At 33.1% G+C, this 14,257-nt stretch overlaps 1 protein-coding gene across 1 annotated transcript; it reads left to right on the top strand.

Annotated features, from left to right (window-relative positions):
• The first annotated feature begins 4,912 nt into the window (after window positions 1–4,912).
• On the top strand, window positions 4,913–12,211 carry LOC136821971 (serine/threonine-protein phosphatase 4 catalytic subunit B). The gene is made up of 12 exons (XM_067078193.1): window positions 4,913–5,078; window positions 5,910–5,981; window positions 6,200–6,302; window positions 6,722–6,823; window positions 7,067–7,129; window positions 7,471–7,581; window positions 8,238–8,288; window positions 8,736–8,811; window positions 9,049–9,122; window positions 10,616–10,737; window positions 11,181–11,259; window positions 11,730–12,211. The coding sequence occupies exons 1-12, from the start codon at window positions 5,053–5,055 to the stop codon at window positions 11,778–11,780; spliced, it is 930 nt and encodes a 309-aa protein (XP_066934294.1). The 5' UTR covers window positions 4,913–5,052; the 3' UTR covers window positions 11,781–12,211.
• Window positions 12,212–14,257: the final 2,046 nt, after the last annotated feature.

Below are 14,257 nucleotides of genomic sequence, written 5' to 3'. Positions count from 1 at the left end.
AAGCAAAAAAATGCACCGCAAAACTTCTAAAGGGATTCATGAAAAAATAACCAGGCCCTTTTTAACGAAATTAACATTTTCAAAAACTTTGAGAAATTGCCTAAAATTTGAGCCATAGATGAAAAAATTTGAGCCAAGCCAACCTTGAAAACTAATTTGAAGATCAACTTACCAAGAAAAAGATCTACGGGGGAGGCGGAACCCACCTAGATCCGCGCACTACCGGATAGGCTATATCCCGGAAATTTTGCCGGACCTCAAACAATGACCCATTTACATGTGCGTAATTGTTTTTACTTTAGCGTATAAACAAGGCCTTAAAAATTGAAGCGCTGTCTCGGGAATTGAATGACAAATTTTGGTTGGTTGATTTTGGCTGCTGCACGTTTTATTTTGTTTCCAATTTTCAAGTTTTAATTAATATTGTCTTGCGAACTTGATTCAGGTAACTCTCATCCTTGTTGTTGAAATGTATCCTGTAGATGACTGATGTTTTTTTTTCTGAAAGCTAGATTTCCTAGTGTGACTAACTGCCAATTGGTCTTGATAAACACATTCATTGTAAACTGGGTAATCACTCCATTCACCTCAAGTGTCTTGGCACTAATTCTAAAAATCTTGAATTAAACCATAAAATCTGGTTAAAACAAGTTAAAAAGCTCTAAATTATGCAAAATACTAAAACTTGGATTAAGGCAAATCAAGGCAGCGTTTTCCCTTCAGGAAGTACCGTGAGATTGGGTAACTTGCATCAGTGGAGGCCAACATGCATAGCCCTCAAATGAAAGACCTGGCTGGTCATTAAAATACAACTACGCAGCTCCGCTTGCAGCTCTAGTCTACCATTTTTGTTTTGATTTAACTTTGTATTTTAATGACCAGCCAGGTCATTCGTTTGAGGGCTATGCATGTTAGCCTCCACTGATGCAAGTTACCCGATCTCACGGTACAACTAACAACTAATTTTTTTTGGAGTTTTAAGCCATCCTATGTTGTTTAGACCCAAGCATCAGAAGGAACTTCAATTTTTGACATGGATTCATGTATAAAACCAGATAAAACACCAAATTTGGTCATCTAGTTCCGTTAAGTTTCAAATTTCAATTTCAAGTAAACTAGTCGGTTATTACTTATAATAAAACTGTCAATCAAATAATGTAAACACTAATTAAATATTCAGCGCGCGTGAGAGAAAAGGAAAATAACCAACTAGAAGCTTCTTCCAACGCCTTTTTTTCTTCACCTAAAATCGTTAGGAGAGACATACAAATTTCTGTATCGCCGTTTTTGCAGATTTTCATGGGATTTTTTCCTTATATTTCTATGTTTTTCACACAAAAACATTATTGATAACAATGCTCACCATCAAGCATGATTCAATCGTCAATAAAACTGATTTTTGCGACCAGAACTTTCTATTTATTTTTTCTCTCCCCCCATCAACAATCAATGATGAATTTATTGCGTTAATATGCATTTTCGCTAAACGCTATATTTTCTGACTGATTTTTTTCATTTTTCTCCTCGCATTGCTATCTAACTTTCATCGTCAGGTAGGTCCATTCAGCATCTAGCTTGTTCTTTTTGTTCAATTATGATTAAATGAGTTTGATTGTGATTAAATTAAATTGGATCACTCCGTTAGAGCTTTTTAGCGTGGACGGCCAAACGCTTTTAAAGTACCGTACGGAAGTGAATAAAATCTAATACAATTGAATCAATCGAACGTAATCGAAGCAATCGAACGGAAAATCCTGGGTACTCTAGTATTCGATTGCGATTCGATTGCGTTCTACAATCGAATTGTAATTATTCGGCTGTGTTCAGTTGCGTTCTTGATTCGGCGTTCAATTCGTTCAATTGACACCATCTGGTCTTAACTCTTTTATTACAACATAATACAATGCTGACAAGTTGACACAGCACATTGACAAGAGTAATCCCTGAGAGAAGGTTATATCAAAATCTGCAACAAAAACGAAAGTGGTCTCTTCTACTGATTGCTTCCTGGTGCTCCTTCACAGCTATTTATTAAATTTCCACCAATGAGGTTGCCGCATTTCAAACGGCCCTTCCTTTTTGGCACCTATGGCCTCTCAGTGTCTTTTAGTTTACGACGGGTGGCTGTAAAATCCCACCCATTATATATTTGTTTCGATCCGTGATCCTAAGGCTTAGGTTTTTTCTCATATCTTCAATTTACTGAAGAAAGCAGGAATTTGATGTGAGAGTTAGATTGTCAACAAATCAAAGTTCTGTAAAAAAATCATTGAATAAAAGAAGAACTTAAAATCTTAGATATTTTTATTTTGAAGAATTGGTGCAAAAAGTGTAACATACCGTAGAAAGGTTTCAATTTTCATTCCATTAATCAAAATTGGGTATTTGGAAAATTTTCTATGTTTTGTTTTGATTGCGCAAATCCCAAGGCTCAAATAAAGTTTTCAAGTGGGTTGGCAAGGTCTGAATGAGTTTCGAGCCCTAAAACTATGGGCAAGCACCCCGTTGCTAAGATGCTGGCTTGAAATTGAAAATGAAATCACAGAAAACGAGAGTAAAGTGGGCCCATACTCAAAATTCCGTAATTTTGGTGTACGAGTTTTAGTCTAAACTGCTTAAAGGAAATTCCGTAGAATTTATTAACATTTTCAATAAAGTATTAGAAATTCCAGATTTTTTCACCAAAAAAATGATTTTGTATTGGAAGTCCAGGAGTTCCAATTGTTTTTTTAATGGAAATCCAGGAATTTCTAACAAATTTCAAAAGAAATCCGCTGTTGTACACGCCTTGTAATGGACTTTACCTTAGTCATGTGAGCAACCAAATATAATTTTCAATACAGTGTTTACTGTAGTAGTAAACCTACCACCTCCTGCAATGGAGCACGGTGGAGATGTGAGACTGCTAAACAGTGTATTTGTGCATTTTGAAATTTTGGTGTGTGTCTTCATGGAATTTAGTAGTCTTTATTAATTTTAATTAATTACTGTTTTGTGAGTATTACTTCTTGTTTTGTTTTGAGTTATGAACTTAAATCTTTTATTAATCTTTGAGTAATATTTAGTAAAAAAAGGCTTTAAACTCCTATTTACCACTTTAAAGTGGGCATGAATAAAATGCAATACCTATGGTACTAAAACTGTTTTGTAACTTTCAAGCTTTTATGCCAGTTTGAAGTTTTGGACTTAAAAAAAATTGAAAATGTTCATTTTTTTCAAAAACTGTTTCGCTCTGGTTACTGTAAACAAAAATTTTATATAATTATAAAATTCTTTAAATTACTTTAAATTACTTCAAACTGCCCACTATTAAAAATGTTTTTTGAAGGTTATTAAAAATTGTTTTAAAAGCATTAAAAATACTTTGCAAGGGTCTATTAAATTTAACCCTTCAAAGCCGAAAGACGTATTTTTGACCACTTGGTTTAAAAGGGCATATATTATAAACAGAATGCTTTTTGAAATGTGTATAATTAAATGTCTTTCTTTTGGTACCAAAATCTTTATTTAGCTCTCAAGTTGCTTTAATGCCAGTTTGAAGTTTTGGATTTCAAAAATGATTTAATTTTTTTGATAGACTTATCACTGCACACCGCATCACTGCTTCCGATACATGTTTCAAAAGTAGAAAATTTTCAGATTTAATTTGAAATAAAATCCATGCAAAATTCATGATCAGATTTTGGCTTACAGTAAAACACTTTTGTAATACTCCTATTTGTGACAAAACCATTAACAGATTTAGTATCAATCTACTATGAAAGAAAAATGGAACTTTTCACTTTTTACAGGTTAAAAAATATTATCAATTCTGTTTTTGTTTTGAATTTCTAGTAGACTGTAGATTTCAATATCTGAATTTATAATGTAGGATCGATTGCACTCCTTAGAGATTTTAACATTTGTGGAGTGGCGTGATGCACCCTTAACTGGGGCTGAAGTGTAATTATAAAGGATAAAATAATAAGTTAAGACAATAAGACAATGCATAATCAATATTACATGCTTTAGTATTGTTAATGTCATTAATTGTTAATGAATTTGAATTGTAACTTTTCTCATAGGTAGGATTTGTAGTAATAACAATGGATTTTGATGAACCAATTTCCTTTGAGCAAAAACCAAGAAAAGATGGATTTGTTGGTATAAGATTTTGTCAAGAGTGCAACAACATGTTATATCCAAAAGAAGATAAAGAAATGAAAGTTCTACTTTATTCTTGTCGAAATTGTGACTATCAAGAAAAAGCATACAATTCTTGTATTTACGTGAATAGGGTTGTGCACGATACTAATGAAATGACTATGATTGTTGCAGATGTTGTGGCAGACCCTACACTTCCGCGTGCACATGATACTGCGTGTCCAAAATGTGGACATAACGAAGCTGTCTTTTTCCAATCTCAATCAAGTAAAGCCGATCATATGAAATTGTTCTATGTGTGTTGTGGACCTGGATGTATGCACAAATGGTCACAATGAAAAAAAGATTTTTGTTTAAAATCTGGGAAGCTTTTGTTTTGTCAATTGGTATTCCAATAAAAGGCTATCAACTTTGTAGTGTAATAGCACAATTGGATTTGTCATCTAGTCAGATGCCACAGTGAATTCTTTTAAAACTGCAAAATAGATTTACTAAATATAATTCATTTCCAAAGAATAAAACTTGGCATCAATATTTAATTCACATCTATAATGAGTTAATATTTTTAATTCAAAACTTTTATTCACTACTTATCCAATTTTTCGATTTAGAGTTTTAAATGAAGAAGTTTTTATTTATAAATACTAAATCTATGCTGCTTTTTACCACATGAACAAAGTTTTTATTCTGGTCAGGTTTTTCTTCCATTCTTGATTCTTGCATAAACTATTATGTATAGTATCCATTTACCCTCACATTATTCTTTTCTTTTTAGACTCGAACACAAAAAAATAAAATAAATGTAAAAAGAGCTACCTTGCTCTATGACATAAAAATATTTCATAAATGATCGAGAAGTGAAGACATTGGCTGTTTTTTGGAAAATAAAATCAGTCAATTATCTTTGGTATGGGTGATTGCAGTGACCTGGACAGGTTTGTGCTAAAAATTAGTTAAACCCCAGTAGACGTAGTTAGTGATTCCAAAGGGATCAAGTATTGGGGAATCAAACTGGTTTTTAGAAGGGCTGGTAAATGTTTGGTAAAATTTACAAAAGGTCCAAAAGTCCAATTATTTTAACGGCCATTTTGAAGCATCTATTTCAACTAACCCATACCAGTCCAGACTTTAAAATAAGGCCTGCAGACCGACCTAAAACTAAAATTAGATTGCCAATAGATTGCTCATAATACCCTACAAGGATTAGTACAATCTTCAGGTAGTTTTAATTACTTGGGACTCACATAATAGTCATTATAAAAAATTGTTCTATTAATTTATTTTGGTGAACAAAGCGTCAGCCTGGGTTTAGGTCCCAGGCAAAAATTAGGTCCCCCCTGAGTTTTAAGTCCCCCCAAAGATTTATGAATTATTTGTTAGCCTCCAGGACTTTTGACCCTAGACGCTTTCAAAAAATTGATTCAGTAAAAAAGGGTTTTCCAATGTAATTGCGCTCAGTTCTAAGTTTAAGATAAAATATTTTGCACACTTTCTATAAAAATATTGTGGCGCAGGCGAAAATTTGAGTAATTGAAGCCAACTATTAAGCTGAATTATTTTAGACCCCACGTTAAGTGATGAGATTTTAGCTCCCCCAAGTACATAGGTCCCCCCAAAAAAGTGGTGTACTTTCAGCCCCCTCCTTTTTGGGGAAAAATTTAGGGTGTAACCCCCCCCCCCCAACGAGCAGGGGGGCTGACGCTTTGAGGGAATTTGCAACAGTTGATTGGATAAAATTTAAGATGAGGATTTTTGTTTTATTTTAGGCAAATTGAACAACTAAGAAGATGTGAAATAATTTCTGAACAAGAAGTCAAAGCTCTCTGTGCAAAAGCTAGGTAAGTTAATAACATTAACAGGGCATTAAGTTTAATAAATCTTTTATTTTTGTCAAATCATTAAAATCAATTTAAACTTTTGCCATTATTTTAATGCCAGAAATATTGTGGCTGCTGTGAAACACTTTGTTTAAACCAATCACCTGTAGAATCTGGGTTGAATGTTATTACAATGATATTTTTGTTAACTTAAAATGTTTAAAAACCTCTTCATTTAGAGAAATCTTGATAGAGGAGAGCAATGTTCAACGTGTGGACTCTCCAGTCACAGTATGTGGAGATATTCATGGACAGTTTTATGACTTAAAAGAGTTATTTAAGGTAGGTCCATAGATATACAAGATTCCAAGTCAGTTATGTGTCAATCGTTTATCCATTCACTGTCAACAACAAGTATGCTATACTCTGTAGTAAGGTATTCCCAGTGGTCATTTTGGAAAATTTATTGTTCCTTTTGCTCATGATGAATTTGTACATCTCTTTTGCTGACATGGTTGATTCTATTTATTAGCAACAACCCCGAGAGTTAAAGGGACAAGGCTCAAATCTTGATTTCCCAGTATCTTTATTTCTGTTGTGTTAAGTTTATTGATTTAAAGTGTTTCTTTGCCATGAGCCCTGAGAAAAAAATCGAAACATGAATACTACATATTTATGAAATATCTGGAAATATCAGATCAACGTTCGTTCAAAAAGATTTAAAGAATAGATGGTAATTTTCTGCAAATTTCTTTTATTAGGTTGGTGGGCTGGTACCCGACACCAATTATTTATTTATGGGTGATTTTGTTGACCGTGGATTTTACAGTGTTGAAACCTTTCTTCTATTGTTAGCGCTAAAGGTAAACATTTGGTAATTTTTGGTATTATTGATCAACATTTTACTTTGCAAGCACTACCTACCTGCTCACTAAAAAAATATAAATAGAGACAAAATATTAATTAGAGTATTATTAATTAGAGTATTAATGGGTTCAACTACCTCATAGGACTGACCAACTACAGCTCCTTGTCAAACCCATTTAAATTCAAATCCAAAGCTTTATTTTGTCATTGCAAATTTATTGCTCTTTCGTTTCTTCAAGGTTCGATATCCAGACAGGATCACTTTGATTAGAGGGAATCATGAAAGCAGACAAATCACTCAAGTATTTATTTAAAATTTCTTAAAATTAATCTTTGTACCATTTGAGTATGTTTCGTTATACCTAAAACTAATTTCAAGGTTAGATCTTAGCCCTAAAACTGATAAATTTTAATAATCAGACTGAGAAAAGAACCTTTGAAAAGAACCTTTCTCACCAGGTCATATTCTAAAATAAGCAGGGTCCACTGAAGAAAACCAAAGCTAACACTCTTAATGTTTTTCCCAAAAAGGCTATTGTTACCACAATTTCAGTGATTTCAAGAAGCACAGTATCTGATAACCAGTTGGTTAAAAAGCATGAAAATTAACCTGGTCACCTAACCAGTGACTTTACATTTTCAGGTTTATGGGTTTTATGACGAATGTGTGCGGAAATATGGATCAGTCACTGTATGGCGTTATTGCACAGAAGTGTTCGATTATCTTAGTCTTTCAGCAATTATTGACGATAAGGTATTTGTTTATGACGATCCTAGCTACTTTCTTCCTTCCTTCCTTCCTTCCTTTTTAAATCTACATATTTGAGTAAATTTAAAAGGAGAAATATTGCGTTTATTATTTTGGAATATATTTTCGTGTAGTTTTTTTTTGACACAGGAAAAAGTCATCAGATCCTACGGGTGGGAAAACCCCATTTCCAGTGCTGGAAATTTTAAAAATTATTTGCTTCGCAGAATTTTTCTCAAGCTGTAAAGTGGAATTTTTTAAGCCAGAGGATTCGCAAAATCCCACTGCGGACTTTTTTCAAAAAATATTTTAGTCTGAAGTTTTAGACGTGTGTAATATTGAAATAAACCCTTCTTACGAGAAAAAGCACATCACGCTAGTGTGAAACGTAATTCCCCCCATTGGAATTTCCCTGCAATAAAATTCGGGTACAAATTTGAATATTTAGGATTTCCGATTTCACACCCTGGACTTTATCTAAAATATTTTGATACATCGATACATCGGTATTACTAATATCACACTGCGGAAACCCCTTTAGAGTCTTTTTGATATATCTTAGGTGTGAATTTCAAATAAACACTTAGCAATGTCAATTGACCTTCGATTCCTTATAAATTCAAAAAAAATCAAAGAAGCACTCTTTTACTTCTTCATTATAGATATTCTGTGTACATGGAGGTTTATCTCCTCATATCAAGACACTTGATCAGGTAATTATAATATTAATAATGTGCAGTAATTGTATAAAAAATATTGATTTTTAGGCTCTTTATACTGGATTCAAAGTCTGATAGATAGATCAGGAAGGTTCATCTGATGCGGTTGAGATACCATCAAATCGCTGATTTTTTCTGACCTGCCTTACTGCCTTTTTTGTTGTAACTATTTGGTAGCTTTTCTCGAGATTTTCCCAATCCTTTTTAAGTCTGTTCATTGTTGACAATTCTTTTTGACAATTTTTATCGCTATTTTACAATAAAAAGGGTCCACCGAAGTAAGTTGTTAGGTTTTAATAAAGCCTAACTTCAAGAAAAATTGGCCTAAAATGTTTGTATATATATGTATTTTGGAAAATGTATTAATTACATTCAATATACACAACCACAATAAAACTACTTCGCCTCGAGAATGAAAAATATATTTTTCTTATTTTACAGATCAGGCTGTTAGACCGTAAGCAAGAAGTACCACACGACGGACCAATGTGCGATCTCCTATGGTCTGATCCCGAAGGTACAAACATTAATTTCCATATGTCATTTATGACCTCAAATTTTGTCGAAAATTCATTTTAAATAGTGAAAGTTGAGAGATGCTTTATTTTGCCAAAACTTTTTACTATCAAAATATTTTTATTGCACAGGGCTGACTCCAAATTGTTGTATTCTTCGTTCGTTATCCCACTCCCAATGAAATATTGTTACTTTTGATTTGATTGTTTTCATTATTTTATCCATTTCTTTCTCAAAGATATCAAAAGCGAAAGTTTTGGAACAAGCCCAAGAGGTGCAGGTTTTCTTTTTGGAGCTCCCGTCGTTCAAGAGGTATAATTTTGAATTATTTTCAAAGTCTTTGAGATGTTATTTTCATGGAACGGACTTTATATTATACGTCATCTGATCTCTCAAATTTTCCTCTTCCCAATTCGAAGTCTTTTAGTTAATAGATAGAACTTATCAAGAGATTTGATTTTCAGACCTCGAAAAAAAACTTCTTGTTTAATCATCTTGAATTAAAGAACTTGTACCCTTCGGTTTGAGAAAATACATGTCTGGAAAATAACAATCTTATTTTGCTGGACTTTGTAATGATGATTTAAAAATACAACTTTTCATGTAAATTGGATAAACGTTTTAGTTCTTCCAAGTAAAAGTATTTTCTCGATTAAGTCGAACCAAATCTGTCCTGAAATAAGTATATGTAATCACATGATAACGAGTGCAATTCGAATATAATTGCACGAGTGATTTTTTTGTTATTAATTTTCCGAGTCCGAAAGGACGAGGAAAATTCGAAACAAAAAAATCACGAGTGCAATTTTCGAATTGTACGAGTTATCATGTGATTACGAGCTAATCGCACAATGGCTGTCACTACTTTATCCCAGTTAGGAAAGTAAATTACAGAAATTACACTGAGAGTTTTATATTTTTCTCTTCTCTCTGTGTCTTTCTTTTATTGTTGTTTATTGATTTTCCTTCTCACAAAATAAATTTCGAATGCAATTAAAACGTTCGAAGCAAAAAAAATGTAAGAAAAAACATTAAAATCAATTTTGTAAACATTGGCGCGGCATTGGAGAGTGTGATTAACGATTAATTGCTCTCTACAGGATGCAATTAACGATTAATTGCTCTCTTTGAAGGCGTGCCAAGTAAGAAAAAATAACCCATCGTGCGATTAAGAAGCAAAATTTCTCCTGTGAGTCACTCTTTTAATATGCATACAGTTCTTTGTAAAAAGATTTGTTTGAACGCTCTACTGCGTGCCTTAAAACATTTCGGACGTGAAACTCCTTTTCCGTTGAAATTGACATTTTGCAATAATCAAATTAATTCTATTATCTCATAATGAACATTCAATGACAACTTTAATTGCTACCTCATCAACACCACTAATTGCACATTCCAATGCCTGCTCGTTATCATTATCGAAGAATTTGGAATATTTAAAAAAAAAATTTAATTCTGCGAATTTACTTTTTTCAACAGTTATTAAACTTATTTGGAATTAAAGTCAAATGAACTATTAACGACATTATTCTTAGTAATGTCTAACAAGCACCCCCTCCGTTTGTTAATTAATTGCAAATTTTTCACGACTGACTAATTCTTTAAAAAACGATTGGCCATATAAAAAAAAAAGACATTAATACTTTAATATTAGGTACTTCCGGTCTTAAACCCTATGCTAACGTTCTTTTCTGTCCATATTATTATTTTAAATGTAAACGTACTTATAATAAAAGGCAAAGCCTTTTTTACTAAGAATACTTTTTCTTGCATATTCATCATTCGGAAACATACATTCATTTTAGTTCAACGAGACGAATAGTTTAGACTTGATATGTCGAGCACATCAACTCGTAATGGAAGGTATGAAGTGGCATTTCAACGAGTCAGTACTCACTGTATGGTCAGCACCTAATTATTGCTACAGGTATGAATTTTCGTTCTTCTGCCTAAAGGTGGAGTTTAAAGGTTTTGTTTGAACATAAGAACATAAGGACGGTGTACCCCCCAGCGGACGATTTTTTTGGGGGGCGCCGAAATACAAAGGGCGCAAAAAGACGCCTCTGATTACTAATTTCAGCGCCCCTTTGCTCTTTTACACCTTAGAAATGGCAGTTTTCAGCCAAAAAGAGAGAAAATACCCAAAAAATTTCATGCTCGCTTCGCTCGCATAGTTTTTACACAGCTATTTACTTTTAGTAGGGGGCACTAAAATCAAAATCCTTTAAAAACTGCCTCCCCAGTTTGCCCGAATTTTGGTCGACCCACCACGCAACTGCGTGGGACGCGCATAATCGGGTAACCGTAAGTTATGCGATTTTAATGTATATATCAGTAAAAACGAGCATTTCTCTCTTCCTTTCGCTTTAGGTGTGGTAATGTAGCGGCTATCTTGGAACTGGATGAGAATTTACGGAGGAGGTTTATCGTGTTTGAAGCAGCTCCACAGGTAAAAATAAACGTTGACTTCTTTTGGCTTAAGGTCTGGGTCAACTTAAAACAAATTTCATCAAAATGAAACATAATTAAGTTGCAGCTCAATCGCTACACTTTGTTTCAACTGGCCCCAGCCGCCTCAGAGAAATCTCAACAAAACCATTTTTGTCACCGTCACGTAACTGCAATGAAAGGTTTTCTGCAACTGTTTCTGCCTAAACTGTTGATGAATTTTACAAAAAGCCAGAAACTTATTTGTATCTTTTGTTTCCGTCCGTCATTCCGTCATTAATTTGAGGTACTACTAGTAACTTTTTTATCAAATTGTGACACTTTTTGTGTTTCAGTTTTCAAATGTTTCTATTTGATTATAAGATGTTTCAAGTGGCCCCCGATGACCTTTAAAATGACACAATTACTTTTTCAATAAGTATTCCCCTTCAATTCTCAATTAATTTGAAATCTTGGTTCTTTTTTTTTCAGAATGCTCGAGGTATCCCGGCTAAACGACCGCAAGCTGATTATTTCCTGTAAAGAGGGCATGTCTGGAAAGTAATAGAGAGAGGACTTTACAAATGGAGAAATGACGTGATAAATCAAATGAGGAGGGAAGATGAACAGAGATTTATTAATTTACGATTTGCTTATCTGCTCTATACTTTGTTACGGGCGAAGTGAAGATTGACACATAGCAAAGAAAAGTCAGCGTATCAAACTCATCGATGAAAAATGGCGTTAAGTTATTCCGCCTGCAACAGACGGGCGAGTGATAGCCAAGAACATTTACGAGCAGTACTAATGGTACTCTAAAAATCTTTTCCAAAAGAGACATTACTATTTAGGGAAGAGGATTTTTAATAATGTTTTGTCGAAGGTTTTTTCAAAAAATAGGAAGATTATAAGTTTTATTTTTAATTTTTTTTCAGCTTGTATAAATCTCAATAAAATGTATATTAAAAAAGTGATTAATTTTTGTTTAAGCGTTTGTTTACGAAATTAATGCAGCTAATTTTGAGTACATCATTTTGAATCCAAAAATATCTAATTTGGCTTATAGTTATAAGACAATAATTTTTGTAAAATAATCGGGTTAGACAATCAAAGATTTTTTTAGATTTAGGGATTTTTTCAGTCGTTAGCTCGAAATTGGGTAGACTTTTGCGAAAAAGACAAAAATTCAATCTACATCAATCAATCTATCCGAAATTTAATGCTCTTGTAAAGGTTTTGGGGACACGAGAAAAACCATGTTGCATTACACCAACACGAAAAAACTTGACCTGTCCCCAAGCCTTTACTCCTCATGTAGAAAATTCCTTTTTTATGATTTTGAGCTTGTACTGTTTACGAACAGGTTGAGTGAACGTTACGCTTTCTATGTGTCATGACACGAAAAACGAAGGAGAGACGTGTCGTAGTGGCAATGAAAACACTGATGATGAAAAAGTTATTTTTGCGAATATAAACTTTCGCGAATTTAGACATAAAAATGAATATTTTCACACGAAAAAAGGCGGAGAGGAACGACACTTCTTGAATCGGGGTGGAGCTCTTGTCCCTTGACTTTATGAGATCTTAACATGGTAAAAAGTGCCATAAAACTTACATTTTATTTTAAGTTGAAAGTTCTATTCTGCCATTTGCCAAAGAATTTTTTGCAAGCATAAACTTTCGCGAATGGCCCTTTCAGTAATCTTTAAAGACATTTACTTTCGCGAAATAGGCTAAAATTCGCGAAAATCGCAAAAGTTGTACGCTTAAGGGCTCTGACCATAGTGAATTTTTGATTTTTGCCACTTACAAAATGTAGAGTTCTACCTGATGTAGCCTACAAAACTGTGGCATCTTATACATTTTCTGTTAGGCCAATTATCCTTGAGTCTGAAAATTTAAGAATCGCAATGAAAAAATTTGATGAAGAACTTTGACGAGCTTAGTTTCGGCGGAGAAAAAACATTTTGAAAATTTTTTTGCGGTAGGTGTATCTTTTATCAAACTAAAATTATTTTTTCGGAAAATTTTTCTAAAAGCTTATTTGTCTCAAAATCTTGAAAATAGTGCTTTTTGACCAATTTTCCATCCCAATTCTTCATAGAAAAACAACCATAACTTTTGATGCATTAATTTAGAAAATTTTTCCGAAAAATCTAAAACAGTTCAATTCCTTATGCGGACAGTTTGAAAAAACTTCGAAACAAAAAGGTTAATTACCCATTAAAATTAGCACTTTTTATAAAAAAAGGTGATGCAACATATTATTAACGTCTTTTTAAAGTTCATAACGTCATTTTTTGTAATTAAATTCTTAATTACTCTTAAGGGATTTGATTAAAAAGCAATTTATGAAGGCAATTCTTTGTTAAAAGTGTTAAAGAACCTAAGATATAACTTTTATGTTCAATTACTAAAATCAATTTTCCGACCATGGTCAGAGCCCTTAAACTAGCTCTAGAACGGAAATTTTATACACGATACGCATGTCGCATCCCTTACACGCTTTTCTTGTTATAAGAATAGTGTACTTTGAACAAGGGTCAAGTATTCTTAAGAAATTGTCAAAATTGAGGGTGAAATATTCTTAACGCATTCTTACTTTTTTAGACTTGACTTTTTTACAAACGAGAAAAGATCAATTTTGAGAGTTTTGGACTTTTGGGTTAAAATTACATTTCTTCCTCAAATCTTCAATTTATCTCTAAGAAAGGAAGCAGTTTTTTTATGTTAGTGTTAACCAAATACAAAATGACTGTATTCTTATCAAATTCTGTGAAATTCACCCTAAAGGATATTCTTATAGAATAAGGTATTCTTATAAATTCATCACTTTTCTGTTTCCCGTTTTGGTCAAGGACTTTTAATCGTCCCCGAACGGGAAACAGAATCTTTGGAAATAAAGCAGATTTTTATTTCCCGATCGAGAAAAAGTTTCCAAATAGGGAAGTTTTTAATTGGGAATGGGGAAAGTAGAATTAAGAAGCGATTACCCGGTGGATTTCTTAACTACCTAGTGA

The sequence above is a fragment of the Clytia hemisphaerica genome, unplaced genomic scaffold, assembly GCF_902728285.1.
Source record: "Clytia hemisphaerica strain Z4C2 unplaced genomic scaffold, Clytia hemisphaerica genome assembly, whole genome shotgun sequence".
Taxonomy (NCBI): domain Eukaryota; kingdom Metazoa; phylum Cnidaria; class Hydrozoa; order Leptothecata; family Clytiidae; genus Clytia; species Clytia hemisphaerica.
Note: the sequence above shows the minus strand (reverse complement) of the source record. Positions and strands in the feature narration are given on the sequence as shown.